Here is a 22,733-nt window from a genome sequence, read left to right as displayed (position 1 = left end):
TATAGAGTTTTGCTTCAAATCAGTTTTCCTAGATAACTCCTTTCTTCAAAGTCACTTGCGTAGGCTTTGAGGATACATAATTTTTGCACACTTGAAGCTTTGGATACACTTGGTTAATTACACACAGCAAATGGCCAATTCATTCACAATCATGCAAATACAGGAAGAGATAACCATGCCATTTGCATCTCTATAATCCCAAGGAGTTAATGATTTAAGTGACACCATTCAGTGGCTCAGGTCAGACTATTTTCCAACCCCAAACAGTAAATTGGAAATAGGAGCAGGCAGTGCTAGAACAGATTTCCTAGGCTGGAAAGGCAAGTCCAGAACACCAGCCAGAATCCTTTGCACACTGCAGCATTTCCTCTCTACCTGAAATCTCGAGCTGGTTCCATCATCTGGGTTTGTTAAAAGCAAGTGAGTATTTTTGCTTGATATATTTACAACAGTTCACTCCTGAGCTCTGAAAACATTTGTTTTCACTGTGACCTTTCAGGTCCTGTGGTTGAAGAGACCACATAACACTTGACTGGACCCACACAGTTACGCTGTAGCTGGAAAAAGAACCCTACAAACACCTTGACTTACGGCATCATTTTCTCAGTTCTTAAAGGCTCCGCATTTACTGGCTTTTGCAATGAATTCCTTTAACAGGGGACCATCCATTTGCCAAAATGCTGTAGTTTGTGTCACTTCCGTCAAATGATTGACACAAAACTTAAAGCAGAATTCCTCTAAGTCCTAAAAAGGGAAAAAAAAAAAGTTACTATCCTTGCTTTCCATCACTGAAAATTTCATTAAGGCACAAATGGCAGTTAGTTTTATTTTTGCAGTGAATTAGACAAACACACCCAGTGTTTGCTCTCAGTGTTTCCCCCCAACAGTCACTATGTAAATGCAGCTACAAGGGGAAGTAACCAAGATTTGTTTCTCACTATACAGCAGCAGTCACAAAAAAAAAAAAAACCAAACAGCTGTTCTGAGCAATATATATTTTAAGTTCTTGCGCTTGAAGAGTTTCATCTGCATTCTCTGACTATTTTGAAACTCCAGTAAAATAGGAGATCCTGAGGTAATGACATATAACCAAGACTGTGGATAAAGAAAATTCAGTTCTTTCACAATATAAACAAATCTGTTCATAAGGTTGCTTGACCTTCCTGCTTATTGAAGGGCTTAGCTAGAGCCTTGAAATTCTGTGTCCCCAGGCTCAGTGTACACGTATCCTGACTGGATAGTTTGGACAGCAGAGATTAGGCAGAAGGTCTTTCTTTGCATTAGAAACAGACTCCTGCTACAAAGTACTTCACAGGTCCCTCAAATGTGATTCAAAGGCAGTACCAGAGCACAGTGCAGCACAGCAATTCTTGAAGACAGTGAGCTCTGAATATTTGAGTTTACTTGGAAGTGCCTCCCATGCAGTAATGAGAAAAGCCTCACAACCATCATTGCACTCGGGTGATGTCAGACAGAGGATGCCTTAAAGAGCAGAAGGCACAGTCCTTGTCAGTATAAGGTTCCCCACAGAACACTTCCCACTCAGATTATTTCTAGCTGTCCTTTGAGGACGAAATCTACTCTGTGGTGCAGATCCTAAGCTGCTCTAAGGAAGATGCTGCAGCCCTGACAAAAGGGCAACTCCCCACCCTGTTCTCATTTCCTTATTAGATGTTTGTAGGACTCCCTGCATGTCAGAACACACCCTTCCTTGGCCGCTCAGCAGACTGGGCACTGCAGGAAGGCATTAACTTGCAGAGCTCTCTAAGCCCCATGAGGTATGAAAGACTGAATAATATTCATGTTTTCTCTTAAGGTCAGTACTGAAACTAGAACAACTGCATGTGCCAGTGACAGCTTTTGACACAACAATAATATAAAAATATATCCTGGCCTAAAACCAGGCATTCTGAAGCTGCAGATCTTGACTTGTGTGGCATCTGTGCAACAAAAAAAGACAAGCTTATTAGAACTGAACACTGACAGGGTTTTTTTGAATAACAGAATTAACTAGCATTTTAAAGAAAATTACATCATACACATTACAATATTTTGCACTGCTTTATTTAAAAAATCATATTCCAAGTCAATGCAACAGAAGCATACAATAAAAAGAATTATTGTAGTATTAGTAAGTAACTCAGGAAAATCTAAAGTTCTGTATAAAAAGAAAGGCTGAGTTTCATTTGCAGATGGATGAGCTCCCAGCAAACTGTACTTAATATAGACTTAGGTGAATAAAGGCACAAGGTACAGCTAAGGACTTAGCCACCAAAAGAAATTGCAGGAGTTTCATGTCATGGAGGTGTTTTAAACCAGTGAAACTAATCAACAGCTTCTTCTGTGCATTGTCTTCCAGGCACACACCCCCCCTGAATTAACTACATCAGCCAAGCAAGTCCAAGCCCCCTGCCAGCACTGCAGCATATAAACCCAAGTTTTTGTTAACACCCAACCCCTCAGCATCACCCATTCTCTCCTGGAAGCAGCACTGAAGCCTATGGTTCTAGCCTCACTTAGCTAAGGAGGTACAGGTGAGGCACAGTAACTGGATTTCTCACAGCCCTTACAAGCAGAATCAATCACACACCCAAGACCTATCCTGCAAACCATCTTTGGAGGCTAAAATATGGGAATTTTTCATGAACTTCTATTAAAGACATCACTATTCACAGTAGATCAGTCTGTAAACTGCCTTTGGGCAAGATCTATCAAACAAGCAACACAATTCAAGGCTCTGAAATAAGTTAGGGCAACCTGCATGCCAGCTGCTAGAAATTAAGTACAAGAAAAAGCAGTAAGTTGATTTACTGAGTACCAAAAAACTGCTTTAGAAGCATGAGTAGCAATTTCAAAACCAACCAATTGCAAAGTTGCCAATGCAATGCACAGATACAGCTGAACACAAACAGCCAAAGCAAGCCCAGGAATATTTCCCAATGAGTTCCTAAAGCAGCATGTTAGGGATCTAGTAGTGAAGTCAGACATTCTACAGTGAGGAGGTTTCACTCCCCTTTTAATACACTGTTGTTCTGTCTTCAACGTTTATAAGGCCCATGAAGCAGTTCTTGTCCTGACACTTCATTAGCATACTCTGAAAACTGCAAGTGTATTTGTACCTAACAAAACAAAAATGAAAAAAAAAAACCCAAAAACACAAAAACCCACTCCACCAACCAAAAAGAAATCCCACATGTCATCAGACAGCCTTACAAATAAGGAACTTCAGGATTAAAAGCCTGTTGTTCATTATGTTACTTCTTTTCCTTTCTATTTAAACCCTCCCTTCATTTCAGAGTTAGTGTTTCCATCACCTTCCCAGTACTGGTTTATGGGGAAAAAATAACAATTAAAAAATGAGATACAAAAACCGTATTTGCCATGAGATGCAAGTCCAACATTCTCAAATTCTGAAAATGGCAAATACTATTACATGAAAGTTAAGAGAGCTTACTTGAAAATGTAACTAGCTGCTTTTCTCCATATTTTAAGTCAGGAAGCAGCCACCCATTTAAGAGACTAAGCTTTAGAAGTTTACCTCTGCATCATATCTGACAGCAGCAGAAAGCAATGAAAATGCATTTTCCACAGTAATTCCTCTCTTGATAATGTGCTGACACAGTTTTTTCAGTCTGTTTTCACAGTAGGAAGTAGCCAAATCCAAAAGCCCTGCAATTAAAACACAATTTTATCAGTCAGTTGTAAAATGATCTTTGCTCCTTCAACATCAGTTTCTGCTCCTGCAAAGCTCTATCTCCAATGTCCAAGTAGGTTACTATTCAGAAAATGGACATTACAAGCAAAGAAAGGGTTTTTATTATCTCATTCTGCACTCCTGTTAATCCCTGTAAATATGAAAGCTGTCCTACTGACTTGCATACCTAGTGGCAGGCATCACAACATGAGTAGAAGAATACTATGGGCTTGACTTGCAGCTTGCTGTAATCGCTCTGCTGTCCAAGTTTCCTTCCCATCAGATCTACTGAGATTCTCTGATAGTATGCCCAACAGTAACTGACTCAATTTAGTAAAATTTGCAAGCATTTTCACCCAGAGAAATAGTTTCTCTGCCAACCTTGACCAAACTGCTCATAGTTAATTTATAAATATGCACCATTTTTGCTGTAGTTAAGTTTGCTACAATTGCATTTTCAAGTCAGCTTAATCAATCACTGGTAAAACCCACTACAGGCTGGACTAGAAGCCTGTATTTAGTCACTTATTCTGCATGCCCTGCCCCAGTTTTTCTGGATGCTTCTTTCTGACACAATTGGCCCATTAACAGTACCTATTGCATCTTCAGGTGGGAGGTCCACACTGTCCGTGTACAAGTACTCAAGAAAGGCACGATACACAGGGTAGGAAAACTGGTCTATTTCTATCACCTCCTTCATATCCTCATTCCAGTATGACTGGAACATGGTTCTGAAATGTTCACACCTAGGAGACAGACATCATCTGGAACACTATGTTCACACAAATTTACGTTACAGTCCCTCTGAAACACATATTTGGGGCACTCTGCAATACTCACAAATATTTTACCATGCCCCATCAGAGCCAGCAGTCCATGTTTAGCTCCTAACACTGTAGACTTTGTTATGCATTTAAATAAAACTCTTATTTTATCCTGCTACAGAAACATTGATGTATACAAATGTGTATACAATTTGTGTATACAATCAGCCCAAGTTAACAGAATTAATTATCCCAGGAAAAACAGGCTCAGTGAAAAATGAATGTGGACCACCCCTTTTACAAGCACTTCATTTAAAGCTATCGTGGATATATGGATGCTACCTCCTACAGGTTTAGGAGTCCCTCCTTCCCTCTTTCTTTATGCCCCTTTGATGATATCCTAAGAGTTTGTTCTGTACAAATAAGAGCTGTGAATAACATCACCACTACCTGATTTTCAGAACAGCTTTGTGGACATGGATGTACTTTCCATCCACACGGAACTTCAGGTCTGAAGTTTCTGGGCTGTCAAACTCCTTCTTCAGAGATTCTGCTACTGTTAAAAAGTCTTCATGCTCTACGAAAACAATTTCAAAACAAACAAAACAAGATGTTTAAAGCATCTTAAATGGAACACACCTATCACTAACTAAAGCTAGCAACTCAGCAAAGAATGTATCAAGGAAAACAGATCCATGTCACGGATCCATTGGCTTAAGCAGCAAAATGAGAAGGATTAATGAATCCAATAGCATTTCCTGTTGGGAAGGGCTGCTCCACAACAGCTACAGGCAGCGGTGGTCAGCAGCTCCCATTCCATCCCATGGCACAGAGGTAGCACAGCACTAAGGGAAGTACCTGGAGAACTCCATCTCCATGTGGGGACTACCCATGAGATTCCCAGCCTCCAGGGAGCTCAGTGCTTGTGCAGGCTCAGCTCAGCTCTGCCCCTTGACCTTCACAGCACTGCCAGTGGGATGCTGCAATACCCCTGAACTCACTGGGGACGTGGCCTGCAGCACTCCAGCCAAAATGACAGTGTCAGTGTGGGCTAGGCCTAAAAGGAAAACAGGTCACCACATGGTGACCTTTCTGTGCTGGCAGGTCAGATACAGCCGGCAGGCTGATGAGGTCTTTGCCAGGCTCATTAACATGAACAAACACTGACAACAATTACTCAGTTTATGAGTCAGTTATAACAGCACAAAATCCAACAGCAGTGCTGCTGAAAGTACAACCAAGGACACAGAACTTCAGCAATTTTGAAAGTGGATTAAAGTAGAGATACCACAGTTCTCTCTATTGAGGCCTATGGCACTGATCCCACAGAGATCCCACTCTGTGTCTCTAGAAATTATACAGGAATTGCAGCACAGGCTATCTAGGGCTTTTGGTAAAGCAAGGCCTCCGAAGTTTTAGAAAACCTAATTTTACCCATTATTTTGATGCATCTTAACTGTGTTTCAAAGCACGTGGCTTCTAAGAAGTGAAGCATGGAAAAGAAAAACAATGGATTTCTACTAAATGGGATGCACTCTGTCTCCTGTGTCCCACATGACTGTATATGTTCACCCATATAGAATCAGCACACCACTCTTCACCATTAGGGACACTAAATTATTTTTTATTTAAAAAGAAATACTGCTGGAACCATCTACTTAAGAGCTGGCAAGACCTTGCACTGCCACCCACAGAAACTGCATCTCCTCTGGCCGAACTAAACCATGCTCCAATCCCTCTCCATTGCTCATGTGATTTTTCTTTGCTAGATCATGAGCTTAGTTTAAGCTATGCAGATCAACTTTCACTCCAAATACTTTCAGTCCGCCAAAAAGGTTGCAGATTTGTACTTCACCACAGCCAATCCTGATTGTCAGATTCATTTTTTGGCAGAGACATCGTAACTGTAAGAAGAACAACCTTTACACAGACTAAGCTCTCCCCAAGAAAACAAAACAGCAAAAATCCAAGCAAACAAAAAAGCCCAAGAAAAAACAAAGGGTTTACTCCTATGTGATTAAAATAGGTGGGAAAGGGAAACATGCCTATGGGAAATGGAGATTTAAAAATGCCCACAGAATTAATTCTTCTGATTTAAATATTCGGTAAGATTGCCAGAATAAGCGGGGAACAATCCCCAAAGGCTAAGAGGAATTAAAGTACAGGTAACAGAAGTCAGACATCTGGCTATACTCAGTCTGGGAATACCTCATAGAAACCAGGAACTTGAAACCAAGGAGACATGTCATTTAAACAGCAAAACTATTAGCAAAAGTCAACAGATTAGACAGCCATGAGACCTCCACAAGTGCTGGAGGCAAGAGGGAACAAGACCAGCACATATTGCAGAGGATTACAGACCAGAGAAAGTGACAAATGGGATAAAAGCAGACTTAGATTTACTCAGGAGCAGACTGCTCAAAGTTAATCTTCTCTTCAGTAACTCTACTCAATTCTCTCCTACAGGTGAGATGCTGTTACCTGGACCTCTACACATGTGGTACCATGCCAAATGAGAAGGTAAGACAGAAAAGCTGGGTTAGGACAAGCCAAACGCAGGAGTGAAGTCTTTACTGGAGGCTTTACTGGAGAGAGCTTACTCAGGATGTAATACATCACTCCCCAAAAACAATTCCATACAGGGACTAACAAAATTAGGGTCTGTTGTCAATATGAAAATAGATTAGATGTCCCAAGACATCTTGAGAACTGAGGCAGCAGATGTAAGATGAAGCATCCTTACTTTTTTAACATGAAAACACCTTTGTGTTTTCCAGGAAGTGCAAGCTAAGCCCTTTATATCCTATTTGGGGTCAAATAAGAATTAGCAGTATGCGGATCAAAGAAAAGCAATAAAAAAGATTTGAGCTTATTTCTTGGACACAGAGACTGCATCCCACAGAGTAATCCAAGGCAGTATAAGAAAGTACCAACAGAAAAAGCAATTATATAAGAGTCTTGTTTCCCAGGAACTATTATTTACACATCTGCCTGTCTTTGAGAAAAGTCAAACTAAGTGGACTTGATCATCTCATGATCAAGAAACAAATCATCTCATGAAAGGAAAACCTGGAATTCTTGTTACTTTCAAAACAAGAAAACATAGGGAAGAGATTCACTCCTAGAAGGACAAATACTAACAAGAGGAAAGCTAACAAGATGACAGTTAAAATCCAAAGTTGTTAGAGACCAAAAAACCAAGCCTCAGGAGTAGTCTTCCAAGCAGGAATAGTTTTAAGAGGGGGGGGAAAAAAAAAAACCGAAACAAAAAAAAAAAAAAAAAAAAAAAAAAAAACCACACACACACAACCCAGTTTTGTTAAATTACTCAGGATTTCTTCCTGAACCTCAACTAGAGTTCAAACATAAGAAATACACAATATTCATTGTGCAATGGTAAAACAGGGTTTGCTTTCGATGCACACTGGCAAACAACTTTGTTAAGCCTACCCTGTATCCCCAGCTGCTGAAATAGACTGTTTCCTTCAGAAGGAACAAACAACCAGCTGCCGAGTTGCCAAGCCTTCCTCCGTGAAACAGGAACCTGGCAGGGAAGCAGTATGCTGCACTAATCACTAGCGGACACAGGGATTGTGGAAGCTGGGGCTCACCGACGGAGAGCAGGCGCCACATGACAGCAGGGGTGGCGAAGCAGGCGAACACATCGTCAGTGCAGGCAAAGTGGGTGAGGTGGGGGAAGGTCACAGACTGGCCCCGGCACTGGCCCCACATGTACACCTGGCCACTCTGGGTCTTGGCCGCCGACGTGTGCGCAGAGTGGCAGGCGGCGATCTCCACTACCCTGCGGGCACAAGGAACACGGTAAGGCACTCTCAGGTACTGAATCCAGGGACTTCCCAAAGGCCTCACCAAAATAACAGCCAATCAAACTATACAGCAACAATCCTGTACTTCGGGTTTTCTCCTGCGGAAATGTGATACTTCTTGAACAGCTTTTTTTAAAAAAATCCCAAAATGACATTTTCAGATTGCTTGTAGATTTTACTGTTATCAGATATTGCTTTAACAATGTCATTCTTATCAATTGACTTTCCTCCTATTTTTTCATAACCATGCAAAAAGGATGAAGAAAAATCAAGTTGTTTATCCTCCCTTAAAACCAACACATGTCAGAAACTTATTCTTAAGAAGAAATTTCTTCTACCTCATTTTAATTTGATTTTTGTAGGTTTTGTAGGTCAGAGATCTAACACGCTGGCTGTACTTCAGAATTCGTTTTTTGCTGCTAAGCTTACTTTCCTCAACACTGAAATTCAACATGAAACACAGTGCTTCGTTTGAGGGGAATGAATCCTTTAAGACCTATAGTTGTTTTTAAATGAAGTCTACTTAGTCCTTTCATCCACCTCACACAGTTCTTTAAAATACTAAAGCTGCTCATGCTCACTTAGCTATTCTGTTCTCCCGTTGCTCAGGCAATCCCTAGATTCTTATCTGAAACATTGCAAGAACTGAGAAGAAACACAGTTCCAATTAAAACACCACAAAGACATTGCCAGAGTTTCTATGAATGTGATAAGCAAAACAGGGAGGTTCCCCTGTTCAAAATAAAACTTATTTTATTTTTCTTTCCTGTTTTTTCTGTGGTAAAAACACATCAGAGGATTTCATGTTTTTGTGCCAGAAACACATCAACCAGGACAAACAAATACCTTTACAAGCAATCTAAGAATACATACACGAAAACGCTCATTCCTTTACAGAACAATATCCATGAAGAGTTAGATTTTTAGGCAAAAAAAAAATAGTTTTCACACAACGTTCATATTTTAAGTGCAAAATTATTTCAAGACGAAACTCAAAGAATCTACATCACTTTCAGTTATGTATCAATAATTTCTGGCATACAAAACTGATTGGCTGCTTTACACTACTATCAACTTAGGCACCTCCATGCAACATCTCTAGAAGTCACATAATAGAGTATTTATTTTAGGGACAACTTACTTTTTATCACATCTATCAAGCTAAACTACTTTTTTCTCCAAACGTTTTCTTAGTTGAACAGGTTATTCTTTTCACTACTACACTTCAGCAGTACAGCAGAACACATTCTTACAGTACATGTACAGGGTAACACATTAAGCATGCATTTAATACCAAAATTCAGGAAGCTGACCTTCACAGCTGTTCCTCCAAGCTAAAAAAGTCTAAACATTCCTTACAAACTGTATGTGCAATACTTTTCAAGACAGCACCAAACAAAACTTCCTAAGTAACTGCTGCCAGCATTAAATATAAATGACAAAAGAATTACATAACTAAAAGATCAGGAGCAGCAGTAATGCGCTTCACGGGAAATGACTGCTCACCCACTTTTAGCACTGTTTCCAAGGGAGCCAAGTCAAGCAATATAACTAAGTTCAAGTGACTTATCTCTCCTTTAGATCCCAAGCAGAAGTTCTACTTTCCCCTCTCCTTCATCCATAGAACAAATGCCAGTTTTATTATAATCCCATGCTTGAGTTCATGTACAGTTCTAAACACAATAGTTCCCTCATTAAATAATTCACTAGCAAAACGAAGTGTATCTATTTGCAAATGTACACATTTCTCTTCCACTGCTTTTTAAAGAATATTTCATTTTCCTTCACTAGTGTCAGCTCCTTCACAGAGAAGCCAGCCCCCACTTCAGTGTTTTTTATTGTGATAGTTCCTTACTTCTTTCCCCACCCCCCCATTTTAAAGCTCTTAAACATTCTCAGTACTGAGATGCTTTTAATCTAATGCTAAGTGGGAGAAACAACAAAAAATAGGAATGACTTCCCAGATGGAGGAGAAAGCCAAGCAGAAGTGTTTCCTAGTGAAGAGGAGATTGCAAATTAAGAGATCTACAGACCAAGATACATTAATCTGTAGATGTATACAAGGGCCTAGAGAATGGGACTGAGGTCCACATTTGTAGGTCAGGAGCAAAAGAGCTATCCCCAAGTATGAGGATGATGACAAGAGTTAATTTCATTATTTTATGAGTTCAGGAAACTAAAAAGAACTACAAACTACTAACTGGTAGAAGTAATAAAAACTGGTACTAACTGTCCTTCACTCAAGCAATATTGCAAATTGAGTTCTGTTTTCATATTGGACAATTTTCAACCTTTCAAAAATTGCTTTTCCTCACAGGTCACTTCCCGCAAAGGTGGTGTTTCCTTTCTCCCCAATTTCATTTTTTTTTTAATGTAGGCCTCAATTCATGGCTTGGCTTATTTATTTCATAGCTCCAGTTTTAAGCACAGGAACCATACACAAATAGTGTAACACTCATCCATTATCTTTCAGTAACAGATAAATACAAAATGTGATTGTGTTCAATAACCATTACAGACAGCAAAAAGCACTCAGTGCTTATTGTAAACAGTAAGTTACCATCCTTTCCCATATTTTTAACATTGGCAACAGAAAAACAACCCACCAAGCCCTACACATGCATGCTTCCAGTGCTAGAGACTGCATTAACACATGCTCAGACTTTATCAATCCAGAAAGAGCTTCAGCAAAATTACCTTTCTTTTTCCATCATGATCTGCACGGGGCTGAGCTGGTTACTTTTATTGCCAGTCCCCAGCTGCCCGTAAGTGTTAGCTCCCCAGGCATAGAGCAAGCCCTCATCTGTTAGTGCTAGAGTGTGTGCATAGCCACAGGCAATCTGTAAGTAAATGTATAAAGCGTTACTCCTGAACCAAACACAGACGAGAAACAAAATATTGCACACATTACCTTTGGCTAGCTCATGGTAAGTATCTCAGGCATTCCTCACTCAGCACCACAATGTTCATTCTCTCAGTACTTGCAGCTAACACAGGGTATGTTAGCTGTAGGTACTGCAAAAGTCACAGCTTCATGAATTTAATTGGCTGCTCCCAAGTAATTTACTGCACACTAGACTAGTCTTCCTAGATGCTACCTGCTTTCTCTTCACATGAGGAACACTGAAGTTCTTCATTACATCTTGCAATACTTTGAAAGTATTTCAGAGCTGGATTATTCTGAATACTGTACAGTATGAGTACTCTGTAATGAGGAGAGCTGAAGTTCAACAGCTAACAACCCTTCACCCAACTTATCACATTCAACTCTACAGAACCTTGCCAAAAAACCCAGGAAATCCCAAATTTCAGTTTGATTCTCTAGCTAGGGAAAAAAAACCCAAAAACAACCAAAATCCAAACAAACCAAACTATACCAAATCACCACTCAAACCCACCCCCATGCTTCTTGTCTTTCCCCTTGCTTCTAAAGGGCTAACTGGAACACTAGAATTAGAATGCTTAGAAAAAATTTGAACATCTGATTCATCTTGTCTTTGACTAAACCCTTTAATTCAACTTTGTAACAAAAATGCAATTCGTATACACAGCATAATTTACTAGGAGTTACAGCAGCTAACTTTAAATCTTTCTAAAGATTCACCAAAGCAAGTATTTCACAGCTTACTTGCAGGTTGTATAAGCAAAATATAATTCACTGTAGCAAAAAAAAAAAAAAAAATAGCATTGGAACTAGTGAAATCTAGAAGCAAGTATAATATTCCAAAGAGAGGGTTCCAGCAGAAGCTAGCAGCAGGAATGCACTTTCACTTCCACGTTGGGCATACCTGGAGCACACAGACGCTGTGCAGCGCTGCCACTCTGCATGGTGTCAGTTGGTTCCCGTTGTTCCCCAGGCCAAGCTGGCCATTGCCATTGTAACCCCAGCCATAAACCTGAGTGCATGAGGAAAACAAAATTAAGCTACTCCTCACTAGGAGTATGGAGCATTTAAGATTTAGTATTGAGCACAAGCCAAAAAGAAGTACTTATTTTTAAAAAATTGTGTGTGCTATTTGAAGAGCAATACAGAGAAGGTTGAAAGATATTAAAATAACTGCATAAATAAAATAAACTGCATTCCATTTCTCTGCTCTGCATTTACCTTTTAAAGAAGCTAAAAAACATGTCTTTGAACTACTAGGAATTTTGCAATAAACTTACACCACACTAAAATCTCTCCCATAGCATCAACAATTTGACTTTTATACCATCCTTTGTCCTTACTACTTTTCCTTTTTCTTTTTTTAAAGGAGAACACTAAATTAGTTATTCTGATGAACTGATCAGTTTAAATGGAAGTCTCCAGTTTAATTCTTCCTTTAGTTTTGTTACAGTGGACACACCATGACATATGAAATACAATGAACGCCCATCTCAGCCTCAGGGACTTGGCAGTTCTCCCATTCCCAAGGAGTTACAACCCTCTGTTTGGTGAAATGAAGTAAAACTGAGGCTACAGTTCATTCCTAAAAGCAAGACAGCACCATAAACTTCAGTCAAATGGAACAGTGGCACAATGGGAGGGCAATGTTCAAAAGAATGCTTTGGATTTGTTGCTGGTAATTAAACAATGTGTTTAAAAATAGGATCAGTCAATGTATCCTTGCAGAAAAATTAACTCTTTAATTGTGCATGCTTTAAAAAATAATCTGAGACTCATTAAAAGAATTTAACATAATTTATGTTAAATGATCTATTGCAACATGAAGTCAGACGTGGTTAACACAACTGGACAAATGCTTGCAGTTGCAGACTCAGCAGGAATTGTGTTCCAATACAGTCTTTGCCATAAGAAGGAATATTGAAAGACTATCTCCAGCTACTTGCAGCATTTTCCTGCAGCTGGTGTCACAGAAGTTGTCAGGATAACTCTGTCAATACAGCCCTAACCTGAGTGCTCCCTGCCAGCATTTCTCCATATTCAGACACCAACAGGGTAGATTCAGGTAACAGAGAATGAAGGAATGCAGCAGCAGCACTTACCTCCCCATTGTTTACTACAGCCATGGAGGAGGTCTGGCCACAAGCAATGCCAACTACAATTTTACCCTGCAAGCAGTTGGAAACTCTGCGAGGAGTTGGCTGGTTGGCTGTAGATCCAGATCCAACTTGACCACAGTTATTGTAGCCCCAAGCATACAGCTGCCCATAAAAACAAACAAACAAAACCACACAGTTTAAAGCTTAATAATAGTAATGATAGCAATAGATAATCTTCCCACAGTCAGCACCAGACTGGGTAAGCTTTCCTATTTAGCAAACTAAAATGCTTAAAGTTCATTTTCAACAGATGAATATTATAAACAGCATTAGGACTTGTTTAACAAATAGGAATATAGCACTTTTTCCAACTTATCGCAACAGAATGAAAGCATCTGACTAAAACAGAAAACAAAAGGAACATATTCCCATACTACATACAAGTCAGACTGTAAGACAAAGAGCATTGTCTTCATAATTTTGTGTTGGAATGAGAAGCCAGAACGTCATTTGTTTCCCAGTCACATTTTAATTCCCCAATTTAGAGCTATGTAGTTTTCTTCACAGAACTCTAAACAAGGTTAGTTATTGCTGGATACTCATCATACCTCTTCTACATCTTTCAGGAGCTGTGAAAGAACAGGGTTTTGTCAGCCCATGTTTCACAGTAGCTAAATTCTCTCACACAGTGGCATTAACAAAAAAAAACCACAATTTCTGTCAGTTTAAAGTTTCTGGTGGCAAGCTAGTACTAATACAAGGGAAAATATGAGTTCCTTTTATCTGAAAGTCAGGAAGACGGGGAAGTAGTTTGCTACCAAAAAAAATTAAAACTCTTGTGTTTTCAGTGCCTCCTATTTTTACTACATGAATACATGCCCACAGCTTGGCATGAAACTTTCTGATGGTTCATTCTGTGGTGCTTCACCCAGTTCAAAAATCTGCCCTCCTGGAAACACCTTCCAGACACGCTTGGCAGTACAAGCACCCTGATAGGTACCCTCATGAGAAGCCTACACATCCTTTGGTGCCAGAAGCTGCCTGTTTACTGCAACAGTCATTAAAAGTCAGTAAAAATGAACACCTCCATTAGTACCAAAAAAATACCCAACCCACCAAAGACAAGAACAAAAGACCCCCCCCCCCCACCAACACAACTCACTCACAATTAATAATATGAACAAAAGAAAGAATCAATCCTTTGGATTTTTTACTTCTAACTGCTGAATCTTTGATTCCTACTGAATATTTGAAGATGCTTTATAAAATACTTTAATTTCAATAACAGCAAATATATAGGTAGAGAGTCTCAGAAGGTAAATCCAAATGCCAAAGGACGTGCCAGAAAAGCATGAATGCCTGCATTCCCTTAGTTCTATCATTAAAATACTTTTTTCATAATATTTGCACTGCATTAAAGCTGCACTGAACCATACCAGCTAATTATTCCACAAATACTTCCAACTTCAGCATTTCTCTGAGGCTTCAGGCATATCAGGACACAAAGGAGCTGGCAGCCAAATCTTTCTGTAAAACTGCTTAACACACTTTGCTGCTTTCAGTGCACTCAGTTCTGGTAAAAGCTCAGAGTACAAACAGACCAAGTCACCACAAGGTACACCAGGGATGGATTTAAAGTACATCAATGAGCTGCACTGGCGAGCCTGCTGCAAATACCAACTCCGTGGTTAACACAGAGAAATGTCCCTGCTTTCACTGAGTTTTCAAGCATGTCATATTTATGACACGGGACAGGGTGGCCTTCACAGGCTGCAAGCACACAGCAGCTGGCACCTCTAGTGTAAGTAATGCGTGAATTTCCTCTCCTTCCTGCAAGCTCACCAAGTTCTGTAGTTTAACCAAGACATGACAGCACAAAAATCTTTCTTAAGTGTACGCTCTTCTTCCAGACAAAACACAGATCACTTAACCCAATCTCTTTTTCCTACCCTTAAAACACTTGGTATTACTATTGCACTATTATTCCATACTGAACCACAACACAGACATGCTCAGATTACCAGGAAGAAGAACTGTTGTTTCCCTTTTCATTGTTTTTAATTAGGTTTTAAAATTAGAGCTTTTTTTTTTTGTTAGCGCACAGCTGAAACCAGATTTTCCACTATGCATATACTGGTCAAATCTGCATAAGTGGAAACTAATTGTATGTGTTTCCCATGACACATAGCCTGAAGCCACGTAAACTAACAGCATAAAGCAGACTTGGATATAAACCAAGTGCTCTTTCATTAGCCACACACCAAGGTATTCAGAGGTGTGCAGAGCAACATTTTTTTGCAGTACCAGTGCAGAAATGCAAGACATTTCTATAAGAAATAAACTAAATTCTAACCTAGTAAATACAAACTCAACACGCCCCTTAACTAACAGAACTGCAAGCAAATAAATTACATTTTACACCTCACAAATCATTATTTCACCTCTAAATGGAACATCTTTCTAGTCTCACCCCTATGAGAAACAAAAGTTTACTAAGTTGTATTTCCCTTGGTTTGGGGGTTGCCTTTTCTTCTTTTTTTTTTGGCAAGGGGGGTTAATAATTTGGTTTTTGGGGTTGTTTTCTTTTTGGTTGTTTTCAAGTCTGCTCTAAAGAAAAGGACACCGTAGTCTGAAGGCAGCAAGAGAAAAGGTTATGCTTGTAATTACAATGTAGAAACAGAAAGAAGTTCAAACTCAAGCAAGGTCACCTCCACTATTCACTTCAACAAGGAGATTAAGAGATTTGAACAGGTTTCAACTTACATCCCCATCCAATGAGAGTGCCATGGAATGATGAGAGCCACAAGCTACTTCCACCACTTTCTTTATTAACAGATTTGTGCAAACTTGAACAGGAGTAATGCCCTGATTGGTTGTGCCATTTCCAAGTTGGCTGTAACCATTATGTCCCCAAGCATACACTTCACCATCTGCAAAAATATTTGTGATGAAAACCACTAAAAATTCCAGGGAGGTTAAGACAGAATTTTAAGAAATTAGCAACTACCAACATGAAATTGAAAGGAAGTTAACAAAAAGTGAAACTATTACAAGAATCACCTGTATGCTAGAAAACTACAAACTTTGTTTCATATTCATATATCACAGCATATCCTCTAGATTGTGGAAATACATGGATATGCACAGTTAAAACAAAGTATATCATAAGTGACAGAGTAAAATGCTACAACCTCAACATAATGGAAATGGAAACTTTAGCAATTACAAAATCCATTTACTTCCACTTAAGACCAGGGAGAACCTCTTAGTGTACGTTAGCTAGTTAACAAGTTAATACAATTACACCATAATCCATTCCTGCTACATGCAAGTCGAAGTTAAAATCTCTAACTTGTGTTTCTGAACTAAATGTTAATTTTCTACCTTCAGTACAAAGAACAACATGGGGTCCACTTCCATAACTGAGACTGGAGATCTTCTTTCCACATAAGGCTTCTAATTTCTTTGGTACTATTGTGCTCTGATTATCTCCAGTTCCCAAACAATTACTGCAATTCAGTCCAAAAACAAATACCTGAAAAACAAAACAATACTCACTTCAACTGTTTTATACTCAGGTATGCACAGATGTATAATACTCAGGTCTTCATTAACTGGGGACACAGTTTCACTCCGGACCTCCAGGGGCCAGAGACATCCTGCATAGACATCAACAACCTCAAGAGTCAGCACACGGAACTCTGGACGTTAACTGATGACTGTGAGTCATTCATATTTGTACAGCCATAGAAATTAGGCTTTTTATTTTCAGAAACTGCACCATAAAAAGTCTGAAACTGTGAAAAGTGGAAGATACCACCTTCTTTTAAAAGCAGCTTGTAAATAGCAAATAAAGCATAAGCATGTAAAGAGCTATACTGTAGGAGGCTCATTCTACAGGCACTATTAATAGGACTAAGGGGAAAAAAATCCCTCTCTAGCCAGTCTTATGAGAAGCCTTCCCATTAATACATCCCAGAACACCTGACTTGTTTTCCTTCAGCAGCACTATGCTAACTTATAAGTTTCTGAATCATTAAAATCTAGAGATATTCTTTCATGGTATTTTTTACTTAGCAAGCCATGACCTCGTTTTCTATCTTCATACCTGTTTGCACTTAACTTCAAGCTACCACATCTTCTTTTAAATTCTGCCTGCCTTCAAAAATGCATGTAATCATCCTAGCCTTTACCATGTGAAAGTTTTCTAGCAGTCTGTTTATATAGTCCCCACACAAAACACAAAAAAATGGAATGGTATATCCACGACGCTTTGGAAAACACAAATTTCACATAATGCTTTTGAGAGGCTATTAATCTACAAACGTTCTGAAGACAGCTGATTGTGGAGCAGCTGCCCAGCTCGATGCCAGTCTCACCTCATCGTTGTGCGTGATGTAAATGGCTTCATTGGCCGACGTTCCGAACACACACGCCTTCCGAATGGAAGCGATTTCTTGGGGGGACAGCAAGGTAAATATTGGCCACTTGCCTACATCCACCATGATGCTGCTGTGCGTCATGACACTTCTACCAGCAAGAGGACATTGCTGGAACAAAAACAAAAAAAACCCCAGAAGCTTATTAAAAAGGGAATTTGGCGCTTTCATTAATAGAAAATAAGATAAATTAACTCCTTTGTGTGGAAAGAAAAAAAGACACCTAGCTCTGAAAGTAAATATTCTACTCTGTATGAAATATGCAATTGTATTTCCATGTGAACAAAAAAGCTAGTCACCAGAAAAACAGATTCTTTTCTTAACAGGGTATGTAAGTAAACTATATCCAATACAGCTGAACATCTGCTCTTTAACAAGCAAACATACTAAAAATTTGTGATCTAGCAAATATCCACTGGTAGCAGAGTGGAATTCTGAGGGAATTCTCAAAGAGGATTTCAGCTGCAATTCCAATGTATAAAATTTTCACTTCTGAATTTCTTTTTAGTCTTCCAAGTTACAAATGCCATGTAAGCAAGCAGTTGATACATATGTGAAACATGCAAATAAAAATAAGGCTGGAGCTGTTGTGAACATGACCCAAATCTGCCATCTCCTGTGTAATCAAAAGCTGTAATGGTCAAAAAATATTTGTGAGGGCAGGAAAGCACAAGCTTGTGTTATTAAGGCAGTGAAACATATCAGAGAGCAATTAAGGAAAATTGCCATAATCTGTTACTTAGGAACAAGGTGAATCACATTAACAGCTGGAAACACGGCAGGGTACAGAGATGTTTGCCAGGGAACACTAGTGTATACATCCTTCCATCCTTCTCCAGTGCTCCTTCTTCCCAGTTTCCTCAGGACAACTGCAGCAGCTCAAGAGCAAAGCTGACAGCACAAACATCCAGAGCTTATCGAGGCATTCAACTCTGCACACATCACTCACACACTGAAGGGACTCTGCCACTTACGATCTATGATTCATGCCCAGAGCTATGAGCAAGTTTTGTGAAATGTGGAGAGCATTAGGTGAAGAATTCCACAGAACGTCAGCGACAAGACAAATCATCATAAAACAGTAGAAAGCAAAAAGGCAGGGAAATCATTCCATGGCTAAGAACTGCAGTCTCTACCCACATGCCATCCTCTCATCAACACTTAGCTCTTCCCTTTTCAGTTGTTTGCTCCAGTGCAACCCAATCCCCTCATTCTTTGCTGTGTTGCTTTCAAGTCAGGCTACCTCTTGATGAAGCCTGGCTACCAGATATGGATAACAGTGAGAACACAAGACAGCCTCTCTGCCCTTCTTCTGATGCTTGGTTCTCAAAACTGTGCTGACAACCAAGACTTGGCTTCAGAAAGCCATTTAGCAAAAGCAGTCAGCTGTTACTCAATGCAGATGTTTCTTGGAAGAAGGGAGTTTTTAAAAAGTTGTAATAATAACAATTAAAAAAAAAAGAAGTTTGAGAAACACTGAGGTCACTGTGGAATTATGTCCACAGAAAAAACCCTAACACAAACAAAATCCAGGCAGGGTTGCTTCCTTATCAGATTTCATAACCTTGAGCCAACAAAGCCAGCTCTGTTCTACAGGCTCCTCTCTTACTAAGAGCCTGACTTAACTCTGAATTTCACATTTCAAGCAGGCCTTGAAAACATCTGAAATCTCCAGACAGCAAATTCATAATTTAATTTATTTGTAGAACAGTTTTTTTTTTTTAAATCTACCTGGTGCCAAGGCATAGTACATTCTACTCAGCTAAACAGGTTTGGAGGCATTTAAGCCTCCTTAATTTCTAGTCCAGTTACAAGCATAGCCTAGTTAGCTGCTAAGATTTGTTACCTCATCTTGGCAAATCTTTTAATGTATGACTCTATCAATCAATTAAAACAAGGCAGCAATTACTTGTTCTTTTGAGCAGACCAAGGATGTGTCCCTTCTGACTTCACCTACTGAACTTGTCTCATATAATATAAAACAGCCAAAGTACAAATGTGTCAACCTGGATATTAGAAACTTATTTTCTTCACTGAAGTAGTTTTCAACATAACCTGTGAACCTAAGATATGAAGACAATGTGTGATTTTGCTAGATAATATTGTAGCAAATGACATGTTTTACAGCACCCAGAGAACCTATTCTACTCTAAAAGTAGCAAGTGTAATATGTGTTGCCTTTTCTCTCCCGTCCTGATCTGTGCACCAGGTATCTAACCCATTTGATTTCTCTTCTGCTCTGTATGACTCAGTTAATCATTGCTCCTTGACAAAACCTTTGCAAGCACTTTCAAAACTTATGCAAGTTACGCTGCACTTCCCACACCTCCCAGCTCAACCTGACATCTTGTCAGACAAACTAACACAAAAGCTTTCAAGCACACAAGACTTCCCAAATTGGAGATGTGAGCAATTTACTCCACACACAGGTGAAGATCATTAAAATTGTTAACAGGTGTTAACATTGCTTTATCCAAAACAACGCTGTATATTTTCAGCCATTTCAACTGTTACTAGAAGTCTACAATTATTTCAGGAGTTTTCCTGAAAAGGTTCTTAAGGACAACTCATCTGCCACTGCCTAGTTTGTTTCTTTAATAAATCTCAATCCTGAAGTCTATCCCGGTTTAGCAACCAATGAAAGTCCACAAAAATCCTTAAACCAACCAAACAAAAAACTCTCTCTTGCCTTTTATGTAATATGCAGTGTTTCTCCTCAAAGACACACTTTCCCTCCTCTTGAAATATTAACTACTGTCCTTAGATTCTGCTGTTTGCTGGAGTACCTATCATTATATTGGTTTCCAACACTCCTATGGCAGCAACAGCAGCTATTTTCCTTTATCCTTTTGTCTAACAGAGAGAAATTACACACAAACTAGGAAGCTCTGCACCTTATTTCCACAAAAAACAAATGCTCCACCTAGGTAAAAGCATCACCTTTTTCCTCTCTGAAGACAGATTCCTTAACAACCCCAGCCAATTTCCTAGTTTTCCACTAAAAGTTCTGGCAGTCACAGGAAGGGAGTAAAAAAAAAGTCTACAGTGACAAAAAACCTATTTGAGGAATCTGTTTTTAAATGTAGGCCTGAAAATGGAAGTGCCAGTAACTCAGTGTTATCAAAGCTGAAACCAAATTGATTCTAGTACCCTGTAAGACATGCTGCACACCTTCCCAAAGAGCAGATGTTCTGTGATCCTGTGACTGACCCCTCACACCAACCATACTCACGCTTCATCCCTGTGCAACATTTGCCTGAATCTGGGGGGGACGGGCGTGTGCAGAGCTTCTTCTGCGCAAATCCTTGCCATGAAAGGCTGATGATCCCGGAGACTCCAGACAGGGCATTGCAAGCAATAGCACAGAGAAACCCAGCGTCCTTCACTCACCCTTCCTGCAGTGTCAGTCCCAGAATTAAGGTTATTCACTTTTCCTGACAGGACCCTGCTACATCACACACTGTGCAAGGGCAGCACTTCAGCTGAGAAGCTTGTAAGAGCAAATGAACCAGATGGAGCCCCAAGTAGTCAAGGTATTTTATTCTGCATGCTAACAGCTTTCAAGCTATTGCTCAGATTCTGTGTGCAACAAGGCAGCGGTAGCTCTGAGGAGTGTGTGTCATATATCAACACACAGCTTTCAAGTTAAGTGCAATTAAAAACCTTATGAATATAAAAGCCCTGAGCTTTAACTGGCTGCTCTAGCTGTTTTTAGAAACACTGCATGCCACCTCTCAGCTGTTAACTTCTGCTGTATGATGAAGAGATAATTATACAACACAATGCAGCTTTATTTCTGCTGCAAAATCAACCAGCAGAGGGAGTTTATATTAACAACACCTCTTCTCACCACTCTGACATCTCCAAAATGATCCAACAACCTCAGTATCTAAACAGGAACAGAAACTAAGATCACTCCTTGAATTTCACTTAGGCTAAAAATAAGCAAGAAAAGGCGACTTGTAAAAGAAGGGAAACTGAACTGGCCACATATTGTGATGAAAAAGAAACTGACCTCGGGGTAGGCATCAACATCAGGGGGAAAACAGCTACATCTGCTCGCAATTTTAAAAAGCCACCCGCTTCTGGAGCCATAGGCCCCTCAAAAACTCTGTGTTAATCTGCTGCCTAGACATTCATCTCCTCAGTAATTTGTTTACTAAATAAAAAGCTTGCAAGCCAATTCACAGAGGCACATGAAACATGAATCCCTGCCTTAGAAAAAAAAAAAGGCAGCGTTTACAAAAAGCTTTGTTAAAATAATTTTAGATACCGCTCTGCAGAGTTTATAGTTCAGCTAAATAAATCCACACTGGATAGAACAATAGCCTAATACAACATCCTACCGGGAAAACAGTACCGATTGTCCTCGCAACAAAAATACTACAGTTAACTCCTCAAGGATTATCCCTCTACTTGCAAAGGCTGTTGGAACACAATCGCCTGTTTGTTTGTTTCACTCTTTCCTCAGGCTCCAAAGTTGCAGTTTATTCCAGCTGGGCAGACCTATTCCAGCACAGAAAAACTGCAGGCTCAGGCCTTCATTTCTCTTAACTGTCTTTGGGAATTATGAACAGCACTGAGAACACAAAAGCTGGGATATCTGGCTTTAGAACAACACAGAGTGACTGGCACATTTAAACCCTTTTTAATTTGCAGTACACCTTAACCAAGGAAGAATCAGATCCTTCACATCACAGCAATCTTCCCCCAGTCCACACTTGCCTTTTTTGATTTCATGCTTCAGCATTAAGAAGGAACATGGAAACAATATACTACTACTATTATATTAACAATACTATTAAGTAGATGCATGAACCAAGTGATGTTACTGAGGCATTCTCCCTGACAATGAAGAGACTGCACTCCCTGAAAACATGTGCTTTAACTTACTTTCCTTGGACCTTAAAGAAAGCAAAATTTCTATGGCAAAACTCATGTGTTCCAAACCTCTACACAACTTATTTTCAGACGCATTTAATGAGCCACGCAGGGGATGAAAAGACTGCTGATACAAGGGCTGACA

General features: G+C 39.6%; 1 protein-coding gene across 1 annotated transcript; it reads right to left on the bottom strand.

Annotated features, from left to right (window-relative positions):
* Positions 1-298: 298 nt before the first annotated feature.
* On the bottom strand, positions 299-17,886 carry RCBTB1 (RCC1 and BTB domain containing protein 1). Its single transcript, XM_062514748.1, has 11 exons — positions 17,648-17,886; positions 16,653-16,803; positions 16,032-16,198; positions 13,272-13,430; positions 12,074-12,181; positions 10,983-11,125; positions 8,070-8,260; positions 4,909-5,035; positions 4,289-4,440; positions 3,539-3,669; positions 299-744 (listed from the first exon to the last, which is right to left on the bottom strand). Exons 1-11 carry the CDS (start codon positions 17,876-17,878, stop codon positions 604-606), a joined length of 1,701 nt encoding a protein of 566 aa, XP_062370732.1. The 5' UTR covers positions 17,879-17,886; the 3' UTR covers positions 299-603.
* Positions 17,887-22,733: the final 4,847 nt, after the last annotated feature.

Source organism: Cinclus cinclus, chromosome 2 (assembly GCF_963662255.1).
Source record: "Cinclus cinclus chromosome 2, bCinCin1.1, whole genome shotgun sequence".
NCBI lineage: Eukaryota > Metazoa > Chordata > Aves > Passeriformes > Cinclidae > Cinclus > Cinclus cinclus.
The sequence above is the reverse complement of the archived record's forward strand: the minus strand, read 5'-3'. Positions and strand labels throughout refer to the sequence as shown.